Source organism: Aulostomus chinensis, chromosome 17, assembly GCF_037954235.1.
Source record: "Aulostomus chinensis isolate RoL2024-O1b breed Wild chromosome 17, RoL_Achi_v1.0, whole genome shotgun sequence".
In the NCBI taxonomy this organism is placed as follows: Eukaryota; Metazoa; Chordata; class Actinopteri; order Syngnathiformes; family Aulostomidae; genus Aulostomus; species Aulostomus chinensis.
The window spans coordinates 20,523,257-20,549,592 of record NC_141336.1 but is presented as its reverse complement, the minus strand read 5'-3'; the positions used below and the strand labels follow the sequence as shown (position 1 = coordinate 20,549,592).

Genomic DNA, 26,336 nt, shown 5'->3' with positions numbered 1-26,336 from the left:
TTGGCCTCCCATAAGTGAATGATTAAGGCTGGCTTGTATAGTGCAGTAGTGTGGCAGTAGTACAGTCCTGTACGCTATCCTATGTGTGAGTTAGCTGACAAGTAGGGAGGTGGGAAGTCTTGCATGGTAGTGGGGTTTGGAGCAGTGGCCCCTGGAGATACTGGAACAGATGACAGAGAGGCCAAGGGTTGAATGCAGGACTCTGTCAGTGGATATGCAAGACTTAAGGCACCTTTTTAAAATGTCTATGTCCGTTTTTTTCAAGCCGGTATCCCGGTGACAGTTTGAAGATCCCATGCTGAGCAAATAAAGCCTCTTAAAGCATAAACCACCTGAGATGTCAAGCTCTCTTCCCTTTCATCACCTCGTCATCTTCTCTTCCATCCACGTGTGAAAAGTTAAAATCTGAGAGTAATATGATTTTATTAAAACTCACATTCTACATGTTGAACCTTTTTATAGAAACGTTTGTTAGCTTTTCAAGAGTTTTCAGTCATTATTTCTTTTGTGTCACTGTGTTGTAGCCGAGCTCTTCCACCAGTTGTCCCAGGCTCTTGAGGTGCTCACTGACGCTGCTGCTAGGGTGAGTGCACTGACACCGCCAAGCCTCTCATCAAAACACCGATACACACTTCACACATTAATACACATTTCATCCTGGGGGTTTGATTTTTTTTATTTTATTTTATTTTTTTTTTGTGTGTGTGTTCCAGGCAGCCTATGACAACATTTGTGCAGCCAAGAAACGAGCTGAAGAACGAAATCGAAAACTAGATGACAAGAGAAAGAAAATGAAGCTCGGTGAGTTATGCTTCAAATTGGGGGACATCCCAAGGCCTGTCAGGTTGCACACAGCCATTAAGATTCACACATTTGAGCCAATAGGATCCTCCGCATCTGGTCTACTGCCCTCAGTAGTCAATGAGATGAATGTCAGTCTAAAGGCTGAATTCTGTTGATTTCTGATGCTGTGTATTGTCAGTCAAATCCCCCAAATGATCATATGTCATGCAAACGAGCCCTTTAACTGCTGAATTTGTTCATGAACTGACAAAACGGACGCTGTTGCTATTTTTAGATATGCGGGTATCCAGTATCACTACTTGTAAGATGAGAGGTCTTTTAAGTGCATTTTTAAGAGTTATGAAATGATCTAGTTATTAAGCACTGTTCTAGCTGTTACCCTATATGACTGGATGTGTGCGTGTCTGTGTGATATAATTACAGACCTGGAGGAGAGAGAGCGACAAGCAGAAGCCCAGAACCAAGAGGAGGTGCAGATCACCAGAACACTTGAAGAGGAGGTAGGAGAACGTGAGGAATCTGTCCTGAAGAAGATGTCAGGAGTTGAAAGTAAAAGTTTGACCGTACTACTATGCCTCAGGCGTGCACTGGGAACAAGGTACTCCAGTGCATCCTGGAAACTCTGAAGCACACCCAGGTGCTTTTATTCTGTTTTTCGTCAAATTCTCCAATCTGATTTGAATTGAAAGCTTCCCAAGACTTGGGTCGGTAACAAAGGCTCCATCTGAGCGAGGCATTTTTCATTGTCATATCATAATTATCAGTAACCCCCATTAGGTGATATTGCATGACTCGATGCACTTTGTTCAGAAAGCCAATGATAAATAAAAATGGTGTGCATGCTTCCATGGTGAGTCATAGCATGTGCTCAGTGTGCTTATTGCATGTAAATTCGTGGCCGTTTGCCTTTGGGAGGATGAGGTAACCAGTAGGTGGCATTGTTCCATTTTCAGTCTCATCTCGAGGTATTATTGCCTGTGAAGCAGTTTTTAGAATGTAAACAAACAAACAGGTTTTTGTCTTTTGTAGTTAACTGTTACTCACTGAAATAGGGGTATTTGAGGTCCTGTAAATGCATTCAGTGCATTTTTTTTATAGGTAACCGCTGTTGAAAATGGATTTATATTCTCACTCACGCAAACAAAATTAGCCTGGACTACTACTCCACAGTTCACCTTCTGCCGGTGAAACAAGGTGGCCTTCACACTCTCCTGGAAACAGAGATTTGATCATAGCGTATTTCAGAATAAAGATTTGCAGTCACTCAAATCTTGTTTTTGTGTTTGTACTCTATTGTCTGTCTCCAACAGATAGCTCGTTTGAGGGAGGAGGGATCCAGGCAGCTTAAGGAGGAGCAGAGGCTCATCAGAGAGCGGATCCAGCTTGAAAGAGAAGCGCAGCAGCAGACAGGCGACTACACTCAGAGAGGTACTTCCATTAGCAAGATTTAACTTAGTCTAGGCTGCTCCTCAGCCCAGTACAGCACATTCTTCCTCGATGATCCAGTCAAGCCTTTCTATTCTCCCGAAAGCCTCCATCGAATGAACCCCCATCACCAAACTGTCAGGCCAACCACAGTGTTCACCGAGCTGCCTTTGCTTCAACTAATATTCACATGAAAAGAATAACTGAATGTAAATTGGAATTGTTATTATTTTTGGCTTAACAACACTTCAGTTTCATGGCAGCAAGACAATTTGATATCGGAATGCCACACTTTGTACACACATAGCTCAAACATCAAACTCTTAACCTCCTGACAATATATATATATATATATATATATATATATATATATATATATATATATATATATATATATATATATATATATATAAATATAAATATAAATATAAAATATTTGCATGAAATCCCCCATGTCTCCATGCTGCAGACATGAGAGAATTAACAGTCTAGTAAACCAGCTCTATGGAAGTGTGTGTATTCAAGAGAAGTACTGAGTCTTGGCCCTAGACGAGACCTCTTTTTGTGGCTAGGCAATTACTCATGCACAGTCAGCACATCTTTTGAATCTGTTCCATTTGCACGCAGTCAGGCCTCCCCAGCCCTCCCCTGGATCGGCGCACTGTCAGTTCCATCTTGAGAGGCATTCAGTGGATCATGAGTGTAGCACTTATCGTGTGACAGCCAATTTAAAATTTGCCGTCCATATGCATGAGTCTCTTGGCTGCTGTGAATCCCGCGTTCCTTGTCTGAACAAAATGTTTGTTTCTTCTCGTGTCATTGTCTCATCTGTCTTTCTCATGTTTTTCTCTCAGACTCAGGAGGGGAGAAATACACCAGGAGCAAAGTGACCCCCAAATTGAAGGTGAATATTTTAACTGTGGGGTTTCTAACGGAAGACGAGACTGGGGAAACGATAAAAAAGGTTCATAGAGAATAGAACGAAGAGAGATGTACAGTAAAAGGTGTACCTGCACTTTAAGGAGTAAAGCGACCTGCAGAACCTCAGCAGTGAATCTAATAGAATCATTTGTGATTTAGGGTTTAGAGACCACATAAGCTGATTCACGACTGAGCATTGTTGTTGAAACACCCATTCCTCCAGATTTGGCCTGTCGTCATCAGTAGACATACTATTACAACTATTCCAAGAGAGGGGTTATTATATTTCCTCCTGGAAACGGCCCGGCCTGCGATTATTAACAGACACTGGGGACGTTAGCTAATGTGTTTAGACATTAAATCTGGTTTTAAAATTTGATAGCACAGCAGTGAGTTCCCTGAAATTTGTGTGTTCAGTTAGAAAAACAAACACCGGGTGTAAGTGTCAGGGGGTCGTGTTCATAGACATGGGAACATTACTGTTCGGATTTGCTTTAGTAGGGTTTGCCGTTTAAAGATATATTGGAATAATTAAAATGTCAGTTTTGCGATATTGTTGTGAAACAGAATCAACATCAAATTTAATGGCGTGAAATCTTTAAAAATAAATCTGACACTACTTATTTAATCTTCTTTTGTCCCTATTGAGGAGCAATGTGCACTTTAAAAGTCAGAAATTGATCAGTTATTTAGAGTCAAACCAGATTTTCTGCTTAAAAAAACCAAACTGGGAATTAGAACATATTTATAGTCTTGTATGGCAGATTAGTAATATGAATAAATATGCCTTAAACCAAATTGCACTTTTCATGGCTCTCATTGTGAGTCAATATAGAGCCTATTCAGTTGTTTTTATTCAATTTGTATATTTATTTCAGTTGGTGCAGTGTGGTCTGAGAGTTTAGACATCACATCATGCAAATAGAGTGTAAGTTTTCACTGTGATTATTGGTAAAAGAGGCAAAGAAGTAGACATGGAAATTCCCAGAAATCCATTTGTTTGTCTGTTTGTGAACAAGCCTTAATTTCTGTCATTTATTATTCTACTTTATGCAATTTGTGTGATATTTCATAGACTCGTCTGTGCTTTATACATGGATATCAGAAGTGGCACTAAGTCTCTTTTTAAGAGTAGAAGGTGTAATATTAGGGTTTAGTGGCAAGGCTTTAAGCAGAAATTAATAAATGTTCTTTCTATATTTCGTACAAGCTGCTTCTTTGCAGAAATAGTTGCACACTTATATTTGAAATTACACATCCATATTGCAATATGGCATGTATTAAGACTGAAGTTAAAGATACAGAAATAACGTTTCACAAAGAAAGTTCAAACAAATACCACACCAGAGGAGGACGGCTTCTCTCTTAGCCCACAGCAGAGCACCTTGGGCATTGGCCTGCTTTGGATTACTTTGTCATAACTGTGTTTGGTGTTGTCTCTTAATACAGTGGAACTATAGAGAAGCTCACCAGACAGAATGTCTTCTCCAGTCCAGGGATCCATGTGTTGATTTTCACTCTTTCTGGCTGTCTGGCACCCTCTGTATGCATGGAAATTGACTGCAGGTCTCACAGGTGGTGCTCGGGTGATGTTCCAAGAGCTCAGCAATGTCTTTCCTCCCGTAGCTCTTGTCTGACTTGATGGTTATAGTAATCTGTGTGTCATCAGAGCCAAGCCTCCCTGGCACGCTTTGCCTCCATGTCATAGCTGATTTTAATCAAATGCACACCACTGATTAGACATTATCATGCACTTCTTTTTATTCTATTCTGACTGATTGGCCTCTCTGTTTTCTTTCTCTTTTCAGTTAAAGTGGAAGTGTAGGAAAGATGACCAGACCAACGGAGGCTACTGTCAAGATCTTCTTCTTAAACTTCTACAAAAGGTAGACAAAGGAGAAGTCCCAATGTTTCTACGGATGCTAATAATATACAGCAACGCACACGTAGCCTCTTTTTGCCACAAGAAAGCTACACCATGGTACTGTCAACTGTTGGGAGATTTATTTATATATATAATATGTGTGTGTATATATATATGTGTGTGTGTATATATATATATATATATATATATATGTATGTATATATATATATATATATGTATATATGTATATATATATATATATATGTATATATATATATATATGTATATGTGTGTGTGTGTATATGTGTGTGTGTGTGTATATATATATATGTGTGTGTGTATATATATATGTGTGTGTGTGTATATATGTGTGTGTGTGTGTGTATATATATATTTTTTTTTTTTTTTCACTACCATTCATATGGAGGTAGTTATGACTTTTAATATCTCTGATTGCATTAGGACAGCAGGAGTTATGCAATCAAGTACTGTAATTAGGCAGGAATCTAATTCGCCAGTATAATCAAAAACAGTCCCCTCTCTATAACTATAAATTGCTCCTCAATTGACTGTTCACAAAATGTGTTATATCTTTCTATATTTTTTAATCTCTCCATGTTTGAGGTCTGCATGACATCAGCGCTGTAGATCATTTTATTCCTTCCCTTTAAACAAAGCTCATTAAGTTTTGTTGCAGTGAAAGTGCTGAGGGCAATGTTGTAGTGCCTGTTTAAAGCCATGCACGCCATTTTTTGGTGCCCTGCTTACCAGGTGATTAAGCAGTACCTAGGGAGGCATTAGGAAATGTGCTCTTCTCATGCAACTCTGTACCACCGTATGCTGTGATCCTTCACAAGGGCTGTGGTAGGGCATAGGTTTGCCTGAAAATGAGGATAGGGCAAGTGTCAGTGACGTCAAGCTGTGCGGAAAAAGGCGTTTGAATTCCTCCTCCGCACGCACTCAAGTCAATATGATCCCAGGCAGGAGGGCTGTGTCAAACTGAAGGCAGTTGTTGCTCTTTCTTAAGCAAAGCAAGTCAGTTTGAGGAAAAAAAAAAAATGTTGTTTGACATGGCAAGCTCTAATGAGTGACAGTTAAATGTTTTGGGCAAGTAGAAATAGCCACTGCTGTGTGGGAAAGCAAGTTTGGTATGTGTATACTTGTGCATGCGTACGTGGTCGTACTTGTGTTCTTTGGCTGCTGAAAATAATACATTTTCATTTTAGGGGGGAAAAACATGTTAAGATATTTATATTTTATGAAATAGAGGCCTTTTGAGAGTCTCTTTTGTCACTGTTGGCATGGTCCAGACTGTCCTTACTAAGCATTCCTGGACATTCCGGTTTCCCAGAAAGCTAAATTTTCACAGAATGAGATTCTCACAGGCCACCTCCTTCTTCCTCTTTGCTCCCAAGCTGCTGCTTTTGGCATCAAGCAGACTAATAGAGGACATTTACAGGTGATATAAATGCCAAATGGACAACAGACATTGTTTGTGTGTAATACAGATCCGAGTTTCCTATTCTATACCAAGACCTGCAAAATGAGCACTTCGTCATCTCTTTCCATCTGTTTTTGGAGGTCACGGGATCACGTAGATGCTTTTCCCCTTGTTTTCCTTTTTGGCCAACATTTCCAGCCCGTTCTTATTTTTCGTGGCAGGGATTTGGATGAGAGACACACATGTCCTAATATCAGCCTCACTGCCAAAATATTATTATTATTATTTTTTTTTATCAAATTGAGCCGCTTCCCAAGGAGCAGCTAAAATGATGACATCTAGCGTGGCCTCTCTCCCTTTTGAGATGTCACAGACGTCTCACTTAAGTACATGATGTTACTTGAACGTTCTCCTTATTTTTACTGGCTCAGTCCCAAACATACAAACCCTGTCATTAGAGATTAGGTTGAATAACTAAACGCATATTGAATCCTGACCTTTTATTCCATTAGTCCGCTATATTTACCATTGTTTTGTTATGTTTGAATCTGCATATTCTTTGTGTTGTCCTGGTTACGGGTTGAACTGTGAAAGGAAATACAAATGTAATAATTTTATCCTTTTTTTCTCTCCTGTTTCTTAACTCTAGTATGGCGACATTTTGAATGTGATCGTATCGCAGAAGAAGAAAGGAAGTGCTGTGGTTGAATTTGCGACCGTGAGAGCAGCTGTAAGTACCTTCCTCAGACAGGGCCCTTATTTTGTTTTTTCAATCATGAAAATCATTTCCAAAGCTTAAATTAGCATAAACCCTCATTTCTTAACTCACTTGCCTCAATGTCCAAGGTCACCTACTGCATTTGATTATCACCAAGAATGCCATGGACGTCTGAGCCTCAGGACTGTCTCTGCTACCTAAACTGATGCTTTAGTCATCCTGTAAAGTTGAGATCGTTTTGCTGATGTGAGCCAGCAGACAGAAAAGCTTGAGCTGCCTCATTGTTCCATACTGTCTGGGTCCTCAGGCCTTGTGTTGTGATGGTGTACTTATTTTGTTGTGGTTTCCTCACCACAATGTGTGGTTTTCCTCCCAAAATGTCTGCCAGTCTACTGGGGTCTGGGCACAGGTTCTGTCATCCCCGCCTGCCCATTTCCAGGTTCTAGCATTGCTCTGGGAGAAGGGCCAGTGACAATGCACCTTTGTCTTTGGCTGTATATTATTCAGAGTCCAAGTAGTTTACACAGCCAGGTTACTAGTTTCAATTGGAATAGATGTTGTCCCACTAAATGTTTGTAGACACAACCTGATCCCTTTTTGTGTGTGTAAAGCTTGCAAAGGTATGGGAGGTACCAAAAATGTTTCAGAAATTTCTCAGATTCACTTTATTACATTACTATTATTATTATTATTATTATTATTGTTGTTGTTGTTGTTGTTGTCCTCAGTTACAGTGATTTGTATATGAATGAAAACAGAAAGTGTTTTTTGGGGGATTGAACAATCACATTGTTGTAATTGAGACTTGAAACAATTTTTAAAGCAAGAATGCGTAAAATGTCTCCCATTTGGTAGTAATGGCCGAGGAGGAGAGGTGCATGCAAAGGTGAAATTCTCCTTACAGTTTTTAATACTTTAGATACACAATTATTCATGGTAATAGTGATATACATGATAATGGTTACCATTTGTACTATGGTACATACTGAAATCTGTGTATTCCTGCAACTCTGTTGTGTGTTATACCTATTAAACCTTAAGTCTACACCTGATTTTGCATCCTCTGCAAGTAAAAGGGAAGATCGATTCTGGCATTTTTTCACCATAACGTGACTCCCTGATATTATTTTTGTGTCTTCAGGAACTGGCAGTTAAAAATGAAACTGGCCTGAGTGAAAACCCATTGAAGATTTTGTGGCTTGAAGGACAGCCAGAGGTCGTTGCTGCAGCATCTCAGCCTGGCCAGTTTATGTCTACACAGGTACTGGTATAACCTGAAAATGCATTGTTGGAATTCCCTTCCTCTTTCATAAAGTACATCAGCTCCATGTTACAAAATGTTTCCGTGCTAACTGCTTCCAACACAAATACTTTTTTCCCAAACACTGTCCCGCAAACTGAGGTATGTAAACCTTCAGAGGTTTTATTTTCGCATCAGTGGTGCAAATATTGCACGAGTGCTCCTCTCGTCTGGCCTAGAACAATTTGTTTGGTTAAATGACCCTTCAGTTTATTTGTTTTGAAGTGGATAGGCACTGGCCCAAAGCCCCTGATTGGCCGCTCATTAGCGATCCAGCCTGGAAGACCCCAGGAATGCTGTTCACATAGCGACACAGAGTGCTATGATGTTAGCCTGGCACGTGAGACTAGATGCCATAGCTCATGAAAATGGAACATTCTATTCTTTTTGATGATTATCATATTGATATCTGTGGGTAGAATATGAAGAATTTAATTTTAATTTAATTCCAGAAGGCCAAACTAGAGTATTATGTGGTCAATATTATATCTTTCTAACTCTGTTCCCTCATTTGATTTGAAAGTCACGGTAGCCTGTATTTTCTACTTTTTTGCTGAGATTTTTGCATGCATAATATTTAGTCTTTTGCTGCCAGTACACAAGCAGACACCAAAGGCATATTAACTTCATTAACTCTCCCACTACTTATCCGCAGCTGAACTGGGTTTCACCTCTCAGCACGCACAGTGTCTCTGACCCCCCTGCCTGGGGAGATTAAGCCTGCACACTGGGAATTGTCATACTAATCTTTTTAAATGTTATTACGGTAACCTAGTTTGTCTCATAGATAACCAAAGCTGATTGCTTCATATTCTTTCTGCTCTGCACCCCAGAATGAGAACATTACTATGGCAGAGTCGTTTTCAAATTAGCCCTCAGTGAGAAGTGCTCTCGCTAAAGAGGCCCCACATGACATAATGTTGATCCACATCTGGACAAGGGTCAGCGGACAAGGGGCGTATTTGAGAAAGACGGGAGAGGTACCAATAATCCAGAGCCTTGGAGGTCCCCTCATCAGATCTCTCGCTTGTCCTTTATCTCGCCATCTCTTCTCCACACCAGCCAGCTGCAATCACACAGGAGAAGCTCAGACTTGCTTCTCTAACCTCATCAATCCAAACACAGTGCTCAGAGAGTCAGGGTCTCTCAGCAGGGAGCACAGAGATGCTCTCATATGACTTCAGCTGCAGCATCAGTTTCAGCTCTGCTGCACTTAATAAATGACTCTGGGGCCAATATGAGGGACCTAATAGTTCAGGGGCCACAAATTCCCCTTGAAGACCCCCCTCAGGACCAAGAGACCTTGAGCACAACGTAGTGTTCTGTGGTGTTATATTTACACTGCTCCCACGCAGAGACACAGAGGAGACCTGTTGGCTCTGTTATTGTTTTGCTTGTCCAGAAAGCAGATAGGACATGATTTAGAACAGCCCCTACTGCTGCCTGTCACCCAGTTTTTTCCTCACCATGGATATTAGAAATGTCAAAACAGGGAAGGGGCATATCTTCCACACTGTGTTGGAATATCTCATCTGCTCTTGACTTGCGTTGGATTCCTTCTTTGTGGGAAGAGTTGGAGGAATCTCCAAGTTCCTCTTTGTTTTATATCAGCTAAACAGTGCAGGATACACAGTAGTAAATCCCAGTCCACGCTGAATAATCCCTGAACAAACTGGAGGTAAAAGGAAAAAAAACGGTTCATATCGTGTCCATGTAAGTGCAGTGGCTTTCTCGGAACTGTTAATATATAATTTACCATGTGGCCGGACACACAGATTCCACTGAATATGACTAATATTTCATATCTCACCGCCCGCTTTAATCATCACTGTCTAGTTGCTGGCATCTGTTTTGTCCTTGCCAGGACTAATGTTGGTGTCTCAGAGATGTGACGCCATCATGAATTACTATGAATATTGATTCACTGGTTTTGTGCCATCTACCATATTATTTTGAAATAAATTGATCATAAAGGATTTAGATTTGTGCTACGGTCGTCTCTGCCTGACTCTTCCATCTAGAGCCGGAGAGTCACTGGCGGCTTGTCACGACACAAACCAGATGCTGCAGATCAGCTATTCTGGGATTGTTTTTCCAGCCCGCCACTTTGCTAGAGCTCTCTCACCTAAAATAGCCTGCGATGTATTGTATGTGACCGTGCTGCTGCCATATTCAACCCTGATCTGACACCTCTCGAAAGGACATCAGAAAATGGTCTTTATTTAATAATGATAAGATTCAAAAGGAGCTTATTGTTTTCATTGTATCTTTATATGATTAATAGCGCACAGTTTATTGAAAAGATAACGCAGGATTAGAATAGTAAGGAATATAAAGAGATGTGCGCATTTTCAAATAAGTAAGTATTGTTTTAAGCTCAGTTCATTGTGTGTCGGATGAAAGCAGATAGGCGTTGTGGATAGAGCTGGGTATCATTTTCAATTTTCAGTGCTGTTACCTTTACCAACTATACATTTTTCAAAACAGATTTGAAACCATTGTATCAACATGCATAATAAATTGCACTTTACTTAACAAGTCTTTTGGTTTTAGAATTCAGCCCCTTGGCATTTTCACACACTCTCAAAACAGTATAAACAAGTTTACCAAAATGTGGTTTAGCTTAATATAACTTTTTCAACTCCTACGTTTTATGTTTCAGCATGCTGGTATTTTTCCACTCCAAACAGTTTTAAAACATGAAAAAATAAACCACAACTCGGAGACTTACTCCTTTGGTATTGAAATTTGGTAGTGAATGACAGGGCATCTTTCAATACTCTGCTCTAGTTATGGATTGGCTTGGTCCTGACAATGTACAACTTGATAATATGTTCCGATAAGATCGAGAAAACACAAACAATATCAGTTTCATAGAATCTCCTCTGCACCCACGTGAAGCCATGCAGCATATTTCAGTAGCATCTAGTTGCACAGGGAGATGCAATTACAATGGAAGGACACGTCTCTTATTTGCCAAAACAATATTTTCAATTTTTTAGTTAGTACCTGACAAAATAAATAAATCTGAAGAGCTAGACTTGAGAGAGATGACAGTGTTTTGGGGGATTCTGTATGACAGCAAGTTTAGATTTTTGGAGGAAGAGAAGTAGTCCCAGATGTGATTGGGATCCTTCATAACTCGGCCGATTTGTTCTGTGCAGACAATATAATTGGCCTTCAATTACAGGCTCCCTCTTCTCACATCAGTCATGTGGCCAAACGCTTGTTTATTGTGATTCTTGACACTGAAGGCTTTGGTGTTAACAGTATTGTCATAGTGGAAAAGAAATAGTGGGTTTTCCAGAAGATGATACTTTAAAGATTGAAAGTTTAATGAATGATGGCTCGATGCCCATAATATACCAATATTTTTTATTTGTCTTTTCATGTACACTTTGAATTGTAAAGATTTCTTCATGTAATCTCAACAGAATGTTACCCGTCTGTCTGTCAGGGAGATTATCAGACTGATTTTCTTTGACTCAGTGAGGCACGGGCCAAAGAAGAAGCCTTTAGATCCAAGTTTGAGACATGTAACTTTTTTTGACGTTTTTATGAACTTATCAGGAAATATTAATTGGATGAAAACTCTGGCATATTTACAGTGATAACATCTTTTCAAATAGTAAAATTATGCAGCAAAAAAAAAAACCTATTAAAGAGTAAGCTGTTGGTCTTGGCGGAGGTCTGCATTCTCCGAGTTGCACAGTGTCTGTCCGGCATTGCACAACTCTTCCTCTTGTGAACAAAAGGTGCTTTGATCATTAAGCTCTGTTGTAACAGGCAGGGAAGCCTTATCCATTTTAAAATACTTATCAGAAAAAGTAGGTTATATAGAAAAGGCAAATTGCCGGCACTCCCTGGTTAGTCATGGAATGTTGCCTTTTTGTGACACAGGTGTGCCTCAGGCAGTACATGCCTGTGCACTGTAATATACAGTATTTGTGACTCTAAACAAAATCCTGTTTGACATGCCAGCGTAATTTAGGCTTGTGCGTCTCACCACCTTGAAATAATACTGTGCTGCTGGGATCGTCCAAGTCTATAATTTCTCTTGAAACTGTTGGGTATAAGTGACAGACAAGGCTCATTTCCTCCACAGTGGCTTCTGACTGTTAAAAAGCCAGATAAATGTCAGCTCATCAGAGTGTGTAAACAGTCTCTATCGCGTTCTCTCAAATGTTGACATGAGTAGTTCTACCCGCAAAACCATCAATGTAGGAATTTTCAAATATATATTTCTTTACTTCTCCAAAATACAAAACAGTACACTTTCCAATGCAAACAATGTTTCACAAGCTGTTATTGTCATAAAATATACAAGAGACGGGGCAGTGATATTTAGTTTAAAACAGAAGAGATTGAAACAGATACAGAGTGCAGACACATCGCCAAAACATTGCTTTTGTTTCTGCATGGACATACTCGGAATTCTAAATCCACCGCTAGAAGCAGGACACTTGTGGCTAGTATGTGACCCGTGAAGTCTTGGGAATTTGGCTGGTTCTGGGTTCACCCAACAGCCTTCCCCGGCAACTGAGGCCGTATACTGAATTCTTTTCCTCAGACCAGAGGAAAATAGACCTAGTTTAGTTTGCATATATCTCAGTTTGCGTGCTTGCTCTCGCATGTATCTTTCTTTCTACATGCAGGCAGCAGTATGTGACATGCAAGCATGCATTTTTCACATGTCGGGGGTTTGTTTGGTCAGACGGTAGTGTTTAAACCCTCATCAGGACTTTTGCTGCAGTAATGGATGTCTCTGGTCCTCCTCCCTCGACACCCCCTGCATATGTGGAAGTATCACGTTACCATTTACCACTTTCCTTCTCGTGTGCCATTCACCAGAGCATTGGACTCTGATTTGCAGCTAAGAAAACAGCCTGTTCTGGGCTTCTTTTTTTCTTCTGAGGTCTTGGACCTGTGGCCTGGCTTGGTCTGCAGCCCAACCTGCCACCACTGGCTGGCTTTTATTGGAAGCAGAGCTAAGTGTTTGTTTTCACTACATTGTTGGGAATGAGAGATGGGGGGTACCTTGGTCTACCTTTCAGTGGGGCCTCTGGGATGCGTGCGGAGGAAAAATTGCCCTCTGCACACAATAGATTGGCAAGCACGCCAAGAGCCAAGACATCACAGCTCAAGGACCTTGGATTCCAGCCGCAGCTTTTCTTTTCTTAAACACAACACTCTTAAGCCTTAACAGCCGTCTTCAGTACTGCTCTGCGTGGTTTGAGGGGATTATAATGGCAAAGGAGGAAAGAAAAAAGAAGGTGGAAATGTCCGGCTTAAAGTTTGACATGAGAGTCCAATCATTAACTTAAAATCCGTGCATCTATTGCTTCATAGAGTGAAAATAAGTTGAAGATTAACTTTTGGACCATGCTCACATTTTTACTGCAATTTTGAGTAAAGGCAGTATTTTCCAGTCTTTGTATCAGAATTTCCAAGGTTGTAGTTCACCCCCTTTTCAGTTTAGGCGCTGCAAGTCATTCTCTCAAGGGGTCATTTGTAGTGTAACTGCTTAGAACTGTGAAAACCTCCAGGCTTATGATAGAATACCTCTTTTGGATAGTCAAGAGATGGTAAAAATCGCACATTTTTCTTGGTTTGTTTCCATCATAATCCCATCTCTTTGTCATGCTTGGACACTGTGTCATTTATTGGTGGAGTTGGTCCATCACCTGGAGAACATCATCCAAGATTGAAGGGCCCAGGTCCAGGCTAAAGGAAAAGCTGCTGTCCTCTTCCTTCTGCTGTCCGTCAGTTTTATCACAGGTCATTGTGAAGTCTCCGTCTCGGTCTGAACTCAAGCTGCCTCGTCCAGGTCTGGGAGTCACATTATTCCCTCTTTGGTGTCCATCCTTCTTTTCTGTCTCTCCTTCCTCGCTGTCCAGCAGTGGCATAGAACTGCATTTCTTCCTCTTCTGGGAGGTGGTGTGCTGGTGACCTGAAGACCAGTCGGGGCTCTCCGACCCCTCTGCCTCGTTCACATTCAGACGAGGGGGCTTTGGCGGTGGAGAGCAGGCCAAGAAGAGGTTCTGCTCACTCTGAGAGCTTTGTAGCAGCAGGCTGTGGCCCATCTTTAGGAAGGACAGATCTCCGAAGCTGTCTGTATGGGCGTCATTTCCAATATGAGAGAGATGGCGAAAGTCAGCCAGTGGAAGGCTGATCATGTTCACAGAGAGAACCTCCCTTCGCTTTGAGCTCCTGCTGGACCAACGACCAGACGACGGCTTTCTGTACAAGGATGTTCTAAGCGGCATTTTGGCTGATCTTTAAGAGATATTTAATGTTTTTATATGTCCTCAGAAGTCTTTGTATTTCCTCCTTCGATTGACACTGAACCCTTAGGAAGACGCGAAGCTCAAAAGTACCACACCATCTGCAAAAACACAAGGAAAGTGGGAATTTTAACAAATGTAAGGCTGTAACCTGGTGCTTTAATTAACGCTTGTTGAAGTATAACACGATATAATGAATAAACTTTATAAAATTCATTTTTTCTTTCATCAGGCTAGAATATGAAGCAGGTCTGTGCTTATGCCTGTAGTCATTCAGGGCCAGATGTAGGTATTGGACTCTATCAGTTGGCTCAGTGTGAATCGGCAGCCTTTGTTTAAAGATTGCACCTGTTCCAATTGATTTGCTACGATGAAATTCAGAATTGTTTGGCAGCTGAGACACGCTTTGAAGCTTTTATGTCTAAATATTTACTTGCTCAATCCAAGTTTTTTTCCCCGTAAAAGCAGGTGTGGTCTGCTCCTCCAAATGAACGTCTGTTAGCCAGCTTAAGACCTCCAGTAAGCACAGCAACAAAAAAAATAAAAACAAATGAAGCAGCCGTAATTGTTATCCTGCATGCAAGCGCATCTCATCTTTTCCCATTTTGTTCAGCAGAAATTTGGGTTTACCGTAATCTCTGTGATGATAGCTTGACTTTGGAACACATGTTTATGATATTCTTGCTGCTTATTGTACTGTGGCGTGAGGATTATGAAGGAACTCTGGATGAAGAAGTAGATAAAATGTTTTTTATTCCATAAATATATCATATTTCAAAATAAGCTATCTACTTTGCAGTGTGGATTTTATACTATTCGAATATCCTCACCACTAACAAAATGTTCGATAATACACTAATACTTGAAGGCAAATGATAATACTTGTAGCAAAAGAAAAGCCCTTCTTGTATTTCGTGACCTGTAATCATTTTATTGAGTGAAACAGACCTCAGTTCATCAACACTGGCATGTCAATTAGATAATCTTCTCGGTGTCTGTGATTTTACGGTCTCCCAGATACCCTTGCCCATATTAGATCTGTTTTCGTGACTTGAAACACTCACTCTGTAAATTTGTAAGCCACTACAGCAAACAGGTTTTGTTGGCCCGTAAAGGTTTTATCGGCACTTTAGTAGCAGCGGGAGATTGGAGAGCACGGACACAACAGCATTCCTTTCCAAACATGTCAGTTTGGCCAAGGAGGAGTCTCAGGATTTCAGCCATGAGCATTTGCTGGAGAAACGCCTCATGGCCAAGATCGAATTAAAGAAGGCTATTAAAAGAGATTGGCCAAGAAACACTTTTTATTATCTCTAAATGCTGCCATTAATGATCCATCTTTGAGGCGAGGTATCGGTCTCATGAAAACATTCAAAATAATAGACTTGAAGGTTTCTCCTTTCTTGCAGGTGCCTGCCTAATAGTAATAAATACAGTCTACTACATAGAGATTGATTGGTTTGTTCTTACCTGTCGTCCCTAGCAAACACAGCATATTTGAATCCCACACAGGCACACACCACTCTGTCAGGAAGCTCGGCTGCACCTCCTACCTGAACACCCTGACAAACTTTTCCTTGACATGATGGGACTTGTTCGAGACCTTGTTGTACAACCTTCAGACAGAAACGAGCCAGTGGGGAAAAAAATCTCTCCCTGAGTGATGCAACAAAGTCTAGTTTCACTCTAAATTGTTGCAATATAGATAGATGTCTTTCTTACCTTTGTCTACACTGCTGCCTAGGTGATTGTTGCCAGTCTTCGGACATTTGATCCTTAGTTTTCTAATCTTCTCAAGAGTCACCTCCCATTGTCTGCTGAACTCGCCAGGTAGGTTGCTGGTGAAAGTCCTCTTCACCCGAGAGATGAAGCAGGTGAGGTCAGAGTACAGGAGAGATATGGCATCCAGTTGGAAGCTTTCTTTAGTCTTTTGAAAGGCATTTCTTAGTTTACATTTCTACTTTAGGATGGTTGCCAGCCGTCAGATGATATCATCCTGGTTGCGATGTGAGTTGGCCGTTTAGTCATAAGTGTTAAAGTAATTCCTGCTGGCTGGTTGGCTGCACCCATTAACTGTGGGAGAGTTGGCGCAGGTTGATTTAATTGACTGATACGGAGAGAGGCTGAACTGCACGAGAAATGACAGCACACAACGGCCGTGTGATGTGTGAATGAGTCTGCGAGAGGGGCAGGGTGAGAGAGATTGGATTTGAATAGGTTTGTGAGTGTACAACAGGTTGTGAGTGTGTGTGCTTTTGTAAAAGCAGGAAGTCACAGTGAGTGAGCAAACATGTCAGATACCCAGAGGAGGGAGTTAACTGATTGCTAATCTCCATGTCATTGTCCCTCTGCTCTGCTGATTTCCTGATTTCCTATCTGCCGTTGGCTCGTCTAAAGCCCCCCTGAGTCCAGCCACTCCACCGGCCCTTCTGCCTGACTGGAGGCCTACCGCTTCTCTATGTAATCAAAGCACACTATCGCACTCAGACATGTATGTACAGGCATGCTGGGTTGCACAACAGCGATAAGAGACAGAGACAGAGAGAGAACTTGTTATATTTCTAATTCTCACGCCTCCGGCTTTTGGAATACCACAGCAATAAAAGGAATGGAATCTATGTTGCAGTCACGTCCTGATCTATGGGGTCTGTCTTTGTGAAAAATGGCGAGGTAAAATCGCCTCTTTTGTGTCTTCACAGGCAGTAATAGATACTTTAAATCATGCCTTATGTTGCTGCTTTGGAGGGTGTACGTATTAATCTTCTATAAGACACTGTGCTACAGCAAAGAGACAGATTCTTTCGTCCAAAGTCTCAATGCTTTCCTTTTGTTCTCTAAACTTAAACATACAGGGTGTAAAGGAAATGGATGAATGTTCTATTTCACGACTTGTCCAGTTCTTTCAGATTGATCCAATAAACAACAGGCGTGCCGCCCATCCTCTTATTCTCTCGCTACGGTCTCCAATGCCAGAACAGTCTGCGAGACGAGACACAATTACTCACGCAAATGAAATTATCATAACATTTACTCAAGAGTGAAACAGAACATTTTTGAATATCTCTCTTCGGAGAAATCCCTCCTCCTCTTCCTCCTCCAACCTACAACCACATAACTGCCTTCGTGCTACTAGACACGGGTGAATAGCGAGCTATCTCCAGTACTTGGGAATGACCTCACATGACCTTCAGTTTGACCAAGGTTGGGCTTTCTCTGTTAGTTCTGTTGTCATGCTATGTAGCCTCTGGGTGGATGCGTTTAGCCCTTGCTGGATTTCTGTGTAAGCCTCTTTTCTAAGGCCTGACCATAGTGGGCAGTGCGGTTGATGCAGCTATGCTGGGCCTGAAATCTGGGATGCTGCGTATTTTTGTTGTCACAGGATAAAAAGTGTTTCCAGATATTGCTTTGCCTGGCGCTAGAAGCCCAAACTGAGGCTTTGGTGGATAGTCTTCTGGCTCTTTGTTGTGTGTTCTCCAGCTTCCGCTGTATGGAGGCCCTAAAACAGCCGGCATTTAGACAAAATTTACAGCAACCATTGTGTCAGCCTCTTTCATATGAAAAAACATGGGATATACATCTGCCCAATTTTTGTTTATTTTTAAAACCGTTTTATTTTCTAGAAGCAGTCCTTTTGTAATGTCCTTCCACCACTTTTGGTAAGAAACATCCCCGTATGCATTTGTCATCACGGTTTGTCTCTAAAGTGATGACTCAATGATGAGCTCGTGTGAGAACCTTCCAACGTGAACTCGTCTGTGTGGCTGCTCAGAGGAAGCGCTGACGTTGGGCTGCATGACTGCCACATGACAGAGTGATCTGACTCCAGTCAAAGTCCAGGTGTTACATTATTCAGTCCTAGGTTTAGACAAAGCATGACAAAGCTTACAGTAGCCTCTAATCAAGTCAGTACGGTCAGAGCCAACACACTAGGATCAATGGGCAGCGTAATGAATAGAGAGACGCAACAAATTTCTGGCGAAATGTATGTTGATGCCAAATACAATAACAAAAGAAAACAGCTGAATGATTTACATGTTTGCTTTGACTGGGGATTTGTGTTGCGAGGCCTGTTTTTGATTTCTGGCATTTTTCATACATCTACGAGGAAGAATGTGCCAGAGCTTCAGTATATGATGTACGTTTAGGGTCACCCTGACGGGATGGATAGATGCACACCATCCTCTCTTGAACAGACAACCAAGCAGACAACTGCTGTTTCTGCTGGATGAAGATAAAACAATTTGATGTACATGTGTATCACACTAAACAGACTGATTTTTCCAGTGAACGTGTGCGGCCAGTGTAGGCTGAGAATGTACCGCTGCGTCTCCTGGCTCCGAATCATTAGCAATTATTAAATCATGGCTGCAGTGTTTAGATTACTTTGAAGAGGGGAGATTTGAAGTTAACCGTGTGCAGCAGGATACATTCCACCCGCTGTGTGTTCTGCAAATTCAAACGATAAGGAGCCATGTCAACAGACATGCAGAGTAATATTATTTTATTTGTTTATTTGGTACCTTCATTTCTCTTTGTCCTCATTCTGCCTGAACTGTTTCTGACATCTTCAAGGCTCAGCCTGCTTTCTTCTTGCCAGTCTCACAACGGCTTTTGTTTTAATGGGAAATCCGCTGCAATCACTGAGAGCCTTTTCCTGGAAGACTAGGACGTGAAAGACATCATTTTTTGCTTTTGCAACGATGTATTGTTGGATATTAAAGAAGCCAATCCCCCCCCAACACACACACACATCTCACTATTCTAGGATCCCTGAGCTCATCCATCATAAAGGGAAATGCCAGGGCACCAGGAGTTCAGGTCTTTGCTGCCATTTCTCTTTTCTATGTTTATTTCTTTTGCTTCAACAGTTTCCTAAGGCACTGTACGTCTCTGTCCAAAAGGCCTCTGTTCTGTCCAATGCTGTGACCACACGCAACCGCATGCATATACAGGTTCATACGTAGACTTACCTTTTTCCTACTTTTTCAGCGGGACAGGCTAAATCTGCCGTCCGCATGCTACTACAGTAACATGTACACAATCTTTGATAGTGCTGAATCAATGCATTTTATTAGTTTGTTGTTTCTGAAGAGCATTTTCCTTTTTAAATCCAAAGTTCTTTGTCACTTTCAATCGGACAAACAAGGTAACGCATCATTCTGAAAACTCAACTTTAAAAGAACCGATTCAGTAGATGTTCTTTTCATACAGTAAAAGTAATACGAGTAAATTCTGCTGCTTGAGCATGAAACTAGAGGGCACTGGGAGAGCGTTCACCTCCACCAAGGTGATTATGACTGAATCCGGATCAAGTCCAAAATCTAATAAGTTCTATCATCCTACCAAATTTAATCAAAAAGAGTTATCCTGAAAAGCAGACCAACCAATGCTGGTGATCACCATGATTACTTTGGCAGAGGTAATAATTGGTCTGTATAACTGCACTTGTCACAGTCAATGATTCATACATGTATTCACAAAGTCTACATATGTAGATTTCTTCTATTTGGACATGTTGGCGTTTGCTGTCCGATCAGGGGAGGTCTTGCGCTGGAGCTCCATTCGTAAACCAGATGTTTTCTGGACATGTGCATGTAAACGGTTAAATACAGGAAGTAGATTTGGGCCTTAATCTCTATGTAGTGTTTGTTCTTCACTAACAAAAACAGTGTAATAGACCAGACCTTTGGGGTTTTATGTCTGACCAGTTTTATAATGAGTGATGATTAATCCTCTACCATTTACAGAGCTTGAGGTTTGTCTGCAGAAGGATTTCACCTTGGCTTCGGTGTTGCGTGTGCACTACCCCTGCCCGCCTGTTTGTTTGAGTTAGCGGGAGGGTTCGTTCAGACACACACACACACACACACACACACAAATGATCTCTATAAATCACCTACTCCGTAGCTCAGTGACACACACACTCCCTCCGCGCCACCACATACACCACCAGATAAATAGCTCCTTGATTAACTTAACCCGAGTGCATTAGAGGCAGAAATGTTTGTCTGGACCTCAGAGCCGACTTGTTAATGAGAAGCCTTTACTTCTCATGGCAGCAATGCCTGTAAAGAACATTTTTGGCTTGGCGAGGATCTTGTTAAAAGTGGCTTATGGTTGATAACACTAATAAAGTAATCCACTTATCAGATAAAAATGGTTTACCTATTAGGTGGCAAGCCCTCAAGTCAATAAGTGTCAAATAACTTTCAACAGTTTCAGTTAAGAGATCACCCGAGAGGCATTGTTAAAAAAATCTTCCATTAGAGGTGTTAACGTCAGGATTTTAATGTCCAGCTCAACACTTTGATGGCCTCGGTGTTTATCCGGGTGCTGCGTGAGCATGTTGTCTGTGTCCAAAGTCTCTCGGTGTCTCTCCTTGGTGTTTATTCACTTCACATTTATACTTGAGGTTGTACGTTCTTTCCAGAATTTTAAGTATTGGGTTCCAAGTTAAAACTAGAGATGCTCTTCAGGCAGCAGGTGAATACGAATAATACAGACATGAATTCATCAAAACCCATGAATAAACCACCAAAATTCACAAATCCACAACACAGTCAAAATGATTTTCATTCACTTGGACTCAATACCAATGTGAAAGTTAGCTGTACAGCTTCGACATCAGTGCGCAGCATTTAATGCCATTTTGGATGGCAGAACTTACTGAGCGAATGTGCAGTAACTTGTCAAGGAATGTAACGTTGCCTCTTAAAACTTTCATCTTGATTTTCTTGTGTGTGTGTGTGTTTTTTTTTAGAGACTCACACTGAAGAAACTGCAGCGGAAATAACAGAATAGGCTCCTGTCATTTATTTCGATGGGGCACTTAGAGCTGTGAGCCCTCACGGTTTCCAGCTCAGGCGTTGCAATGAATCTGTAGTAAATCTCTATGTGTGTATTGACATACATGTGACAACATTCTGAGAAAAATTAGTGAAAAAAATTCAAATTCTCATGCATCCATACAGTGCACAAGTGGTCTGAATAATTTGAAAGCCCTTCCTAGTCACAATATCTTAACCCTTATAAGAACTTCTAAATTACGACATTGTTTAGTGGACACTTAAGCCTTAAATCTCTGAGTGAAAGAGAGAGAATCTAAATGCCAGAGACATGTAGGATCTTTCCCCCGGCTCCAACTGTTCTAGCAGCTTGTGCAGGCCTAACAGCTTAATAGACATTTATGTTCGTTAGTCAAGTCTTAACAGGGTTCCTCGTGCGGTCTTTTGCGTTTGTATTGCAGTATTTCTATTTGTTCTCCAAGATATCTTTAGAGAAGAAATCAACCTAATTAGATTGTGATAATTGATGAAAAATTAACAATTTGAAAGCCTCTCTACTCTTCCTGCTGTATAAGCATACAGTCACCTCCTCACTCACTCTTGCTCACACCCTTACGTCATCACACACATTCTCACACAAACGCACACAAGTGAATGGTGTAATATGCAGCTGATCCGACAACTTGTGCCGGGGGACCACGGTGGCCACCTGCACTGTGAGATGCCTCCTGCTGTGTTGGGGGAGGGAGTGTCAGAGTGTGTTTGTGCACACTGACTCACGGCACTTGCGGTATTCATGATGTCATGAGTGGCCCGAGGTCAGACCGGGGTGTGCTGTTTGGAGGCCCAGCCATGCGCTGATGTCACACGGCTAATCCTTAGCTTGTTTGTATGTGTGTGCCTGTTTTACTACCATCCTGCCTCTGCGGTGGCCTCATACCCTCCTCTCTCGACTTTGCACGGGGGCCCGTTGTTTGTGTTCTGTGGTTTCCTGCTCACTCTGGGCCCCAGCTTGACTTCAACGCACACATGCATGTATATGTACACACTATGTGTTTAGTTACAGAGTGATGCACTGGCTAAACATCTACATTGTAAGTTAGCACCCCAGGCAAGGAAACATCCCTCATCCTGAGAAGAAATGCGTCACACTGCCTATAAAGCACCTGTTAATGCTCAGAATCCCCCTACATCATCATCCTGGTAGAGTGAGTGTGACCACGCCGGGTAGCCAATAGGTCATAGCCATCCTGACTTTTCAAGTGCACTTCAGCATGGTGACCAGTAGAGGGCATAGCAGAGTAGATGTCTTGGCTGAAGAGGAGGGAGTTTACTTGACTACTTGTGTTCTGTTTAATTTGAAGATGCAAGAGTTATTTATTTACCTAATGGCGTTCGCGTGATATTTCATAGTTACGTGTCAGACAAGGGTTTGAGCTCACATTACTGGAATGATAATAGCAGCTTTCCTCAGTCCAGAGGGCCGGGTGGCGAAGGGAGTGGGGGGTAACTTCCCCTCACTGACCCTCTCTTCTTCCTCAACACTTACCCTCTTTCTCTCAGCACACGGATGCTGGAGTCCCCATGATGCTTTCCAGATGCCTTAGCTCAGCAAGCGCATTGACAAGACTTACCTCTCCTCTTCAAATCACTCACGCTCTCCCTCTGCTCCCTCATGCGCACACTCTCTCACTCTCTCCTGCAGCTCAGTGTCTTGTTAAAGAGACACCTCTTTGGCCCAGCAGACTTCCTGGATATAATAAAACAATGGCTCTCTATGTGGACATTTGGCCTCCGTCCCTCTAAAAAAAATGGGATGATGGTCTCTGTCAGTGCATCTGTCTGTTTTAAATGTCCTCAAGTATGTACAGAGAAGCATTTACGTGTGTTCGTTTAAAAAGCATCTCTTGGTTCGAATCCCACTTCTGTGGCGTTTGTGACCGCACAGATTGTGGTTTTTGCGGTTAAGACGTCTGGCCCGTGTTCCACCCTGCTTGATTAGCCATTAGCCAGCGGCTACCCTCTCAGATTTCCCCCACAGTAAGAGAATATCTTTCCATCGTTGTCCAAGACCAGTCCCCTCAAAGCAATCACGCATGCACACATTGTGAGGCCGGGCCACTGCCAGGCTTAATCCCAGCCCTCATTTTGGGGTTTAATAACCTCAGGCAACGGAATTACCGTGTCACACTTACTCTGCAGGCTGCTGTCTCGTGCATGTTCACCCTGCCGTCATGACGGAGATGAGAGCATCTGTCCAAGCCCGGCTCTCGTTTGCTCTGCGCCCACAGTCCCGGTCGTGAAAGCAAACACAGTTGATGGTGATAGTGGTGTCATTTGCTCCATGTGCTGTCTGCGTTGCTGTTGTCATAATATGAAATACAGACATGTTTGACTTCTCTGTGACGTTGCACCAGTGTAATGGCTCATTTTCTTTAAATATTGACGAAGAAAAGCCCAGAGGGATTAGTGTTGGTATGTATCCTGCATGTTATAATAACCTTTCCGTGTTTCCTTGTTGTCTCTGTCACTTCTCCAGGGCTCCCTGACAAATGAGCGTGACTACGAGAGTGTGGTGATGATGAGGATGAGGCAGGCTGCGGAACGACAAAGACTCATTGAACAAATGCAGAAAGAAGATGAGGAAAATGCCGACGAGTCATAGCACTGGAAGACCCGGTTCAGCACCAGCCTGCAACCATTAATATCACCTGTTTTAAGGTTTAGAATCATTAAACTTAATGTGTTGTTTTTTGTATGGAATGTGCTGTGTGGCAAAATAAATCTTAACTAAAAAGAGATCTTTAGTTTTATGTCTCTCTTTTTGTGAATGTAGGATGACTGAGGGAGATGAGCAGCAGAGAGGATGCGAGAGCTGCTGCGGGGTTCAATAAGTCATGTGCTTCCACACATAAGAGTCCTAAAACTCAGGGTGCAGGTATGATTAATACTGCACAGACACCTGGGCTGCGTCCAAAACCTCGAAAAATGTTTTTTAAGCAGGAAACAGTTGAACACCTCGTGTGACGCAGCTATGGCAACAGAGACGGCTCGAAAGAAGTCAGTCAGTGGTGTGTGATCCAGCATTCACCTCAGTTCAGGATGACAAACGTTTCAGGTAAAGAATAATACACTTCTTACCCTCTCAATCTATGAGATTTAGTATTTCATCTTCAGGTCGATCTTTATCACAGATCACTCCATTAGGGCTACAGTATTGTAATATTCACTATTCTGTATGTTGAGGATTAGAAAAGTTTATGAATGTTACACTCAACAATGTTACATTCAGTGATGAAAAATAGAAACGTGTCCCCAGATCACATTTTTGGTAGCGGGTATGCTATTTAAATAAAGTCTAATATCCTCGTTTAAGTTTTTAACACTGCAGGGTTTGTATACCCGTCGCTGTTGATTGGGCGACACCTCTGCCACATCCACCAAACCCTGAGATTAAATGTTCCCCTGGTTCCTGGAAGTGTTAGTCTGCCTACGTGACGATTGAATACGAGTTATGATGGCTGAACTAAAATAGATGAAGCCGTATTTTCACTCACCTTTTTTTTTTGTTAGGTTTTGTGGAACAAAATTTGTTGTAAAAACCTCAAAACATTACATGCATGGTGTCACGGGAATCTCCAATGCATTATCATTGTGTTATTTTAGGCCTCCAGTAACAATTTTCAACTGTTGGTTCGGTTTTATCAGAGCCAGAGGCAGATTGGCTACGCAACACCACACATCATCCAAACGGTGTAATTTTCATCTGTCAGCTATTGTCTGCTTAACTGTGACGACTCATTACCTCATAATGGCAAAATATCATTCTCCTCTGTTGTCTGCATTCTCCTTCACCAACTCTGCGAAATGAGTGGAGCTTTTTGGGGCGATCCAAACCGCGGGCTGTGTGACGTGACTACGTGGAAATCCTTTCTCCCCCATGTTAAAGCAGCAATCAAGCCGAGATTGGAACACTAGGTAGACTTTTATGGGAATTCTTGAGGCCTCACGTGATGAAAAGTGAACATACTTTGGAGGCCCTCCATTATAGATCTGGTGGTTTAGATGATTGTTCCCCGGCTTTGTATACAATAGATCTTAAGCTCGACTCCAGACTGGCGAGGCCTTTTTGAACTGCACAGTTTTCAAGGCTGCACATTGTGTTCATTTAACTCTGGCATCTTCTTCTGAGGAAGATGTGTGACTGAATATTTGTCATTTTCAGGCTGTCCAATAACAAAAAAAAAAAAAAAAAAAAAAATGCTTTAAGAAGTTAGCAGATTCCAATCTGATGGTTAGAGTCCACCCTCCGAAAAAGACAGACTGTATTAGGATCAGGATTGACTGACGACTTTCATGTCTGCTGTCAGGAAATCCTTTGTGAGACGTGTTGGCCCACCTCAGGTTTCATTGCTGGATCCCTTGATGCTTTCCAAAGGTGTTGATCCTGCAACATCTCAACTTGGTTCACATAACAAATGCAGAACGAGGACGAGGAAGAAACTGCCAAGCACCTGAGGACCCTGGTTCAGCACCAGCTTCCAGGTCCCAGTGGTCCTCCACACCCAACTCACCTGTCAGTGGATCACTAACCTCCTGATAGGCGGAGGGCTGCAGGGGAAGCTGGATAAAATTACATACAACACCCAGAGCATCAGCACCAGTGGACACCCCCCACAAGAATCTGTGCCCTCTCTTCTTCTCAACCACCAGTGACTGCTGCGCCCCTGGAGACCCATCTGTCATACTCGGAAGTCTGCAGACGCCACAATAGTTTTCAGCCTCGTGTGGGAC

At 41.9% G+C, this 26,336-nt stretch overlaps 2 protein-coding genes across 4 annotated transcripts in view; one reads left to right on the top strand and one right to left on the bottom strand.

The window, feature by feature from the left end:
* dnajc17 (DnaJ (Hsp40) homolog, subfamily C, member 17) overlaps nt 1-25,443 on the top strand; it is a 32,847-nt gene extending 7,404 nt beyond the window's left edge. The window contains exons 3-13 of one of the 2 annotated variants that reach the window (XR_015109643.1): nt 525-583; nt 714-801; nt 1,228-1,304; nt 2,115-2,232; nt 3,084-3,133; nt 4,959-5,036; nt 7,105-7,185; nt 8,315-8,434; nt 24,082-24,263; nt 24,379-24,660; nt 25,415-25,443. Coding sequence is in view for 1 of the 2 variants with exons in the window: in XM_086181621.1 (XP_086037747.1) it covers nt 525-583; nt 714-801; nt 1,228-1,304; nt 2,115-2,232; nt 3,084-3,133; nt 4,959-5,036; nt 7,105-7,185; nt 8,315-8,434; nt 24,082-24,207 (797 nt within the window). In the remaining variant the exon portion in view is untranslated. Of the gene's footprint in view, nt 1-524; nt 584-713; nt 802-1,227; nt 1,305-2,114; nt 2,233-3,083; nt 3,134-4,958; nt 5,037-7,104; nt 7,186-8,314; nt 8,435-24,081; nt 24,338-24,378; nt 24,661-25,414 lie in introns of those variants that run through there. The other variant, XM_086181621.1, reaches the window with a different exon arrangement.
* LOC147246719 (cdc42 effector protein 3) lies at nt 11,767-16,872 on the bottom strand. Of its 2 annotated transcripts, XM_086181622.1 has the most exons (3): nt 16,480-16,871; nt 16,228-16,373; nt 11,768-14,858 (listed from the first exon to the last, which is right to left on the bottom strand). In XM_086181622.1, the coding sequence occupies exon 3, from the start codon at nt 14,737-14,739 to the stop codon at nt 14,134-14,136; it is 606 nt and encodes a 201-aa protein (XP_086037748.1). In that variant the 5' UTR covers nt 14,740-14,858; nt 16,228-16,373; nt 16,480-16,871; the 3' UTR covers nt 11,768-14,133. The 2 variants fall into 2 exon arrangements, with proteins under 2 accessions (XP_086037752.1, XP_086037748.1); XM_086181626.1 differs by lacking the exon at nt 16,228-16,373 and having other exon boundaries at nt 11,767-14,858; nt 16,480-16,872.
* Nucleotides 25,444-26,336: the final 893 nt, after the last annotated feature.

Coding starts and splice junctions, on each gene's coding strand:
- LOC147246719 (XM_086181626.1), bottom strand. CDS start 14,739: ATGCCGCTTAGAACATCCTTGTACAGAAAGCCGTCGTCTGGTCGTTGG.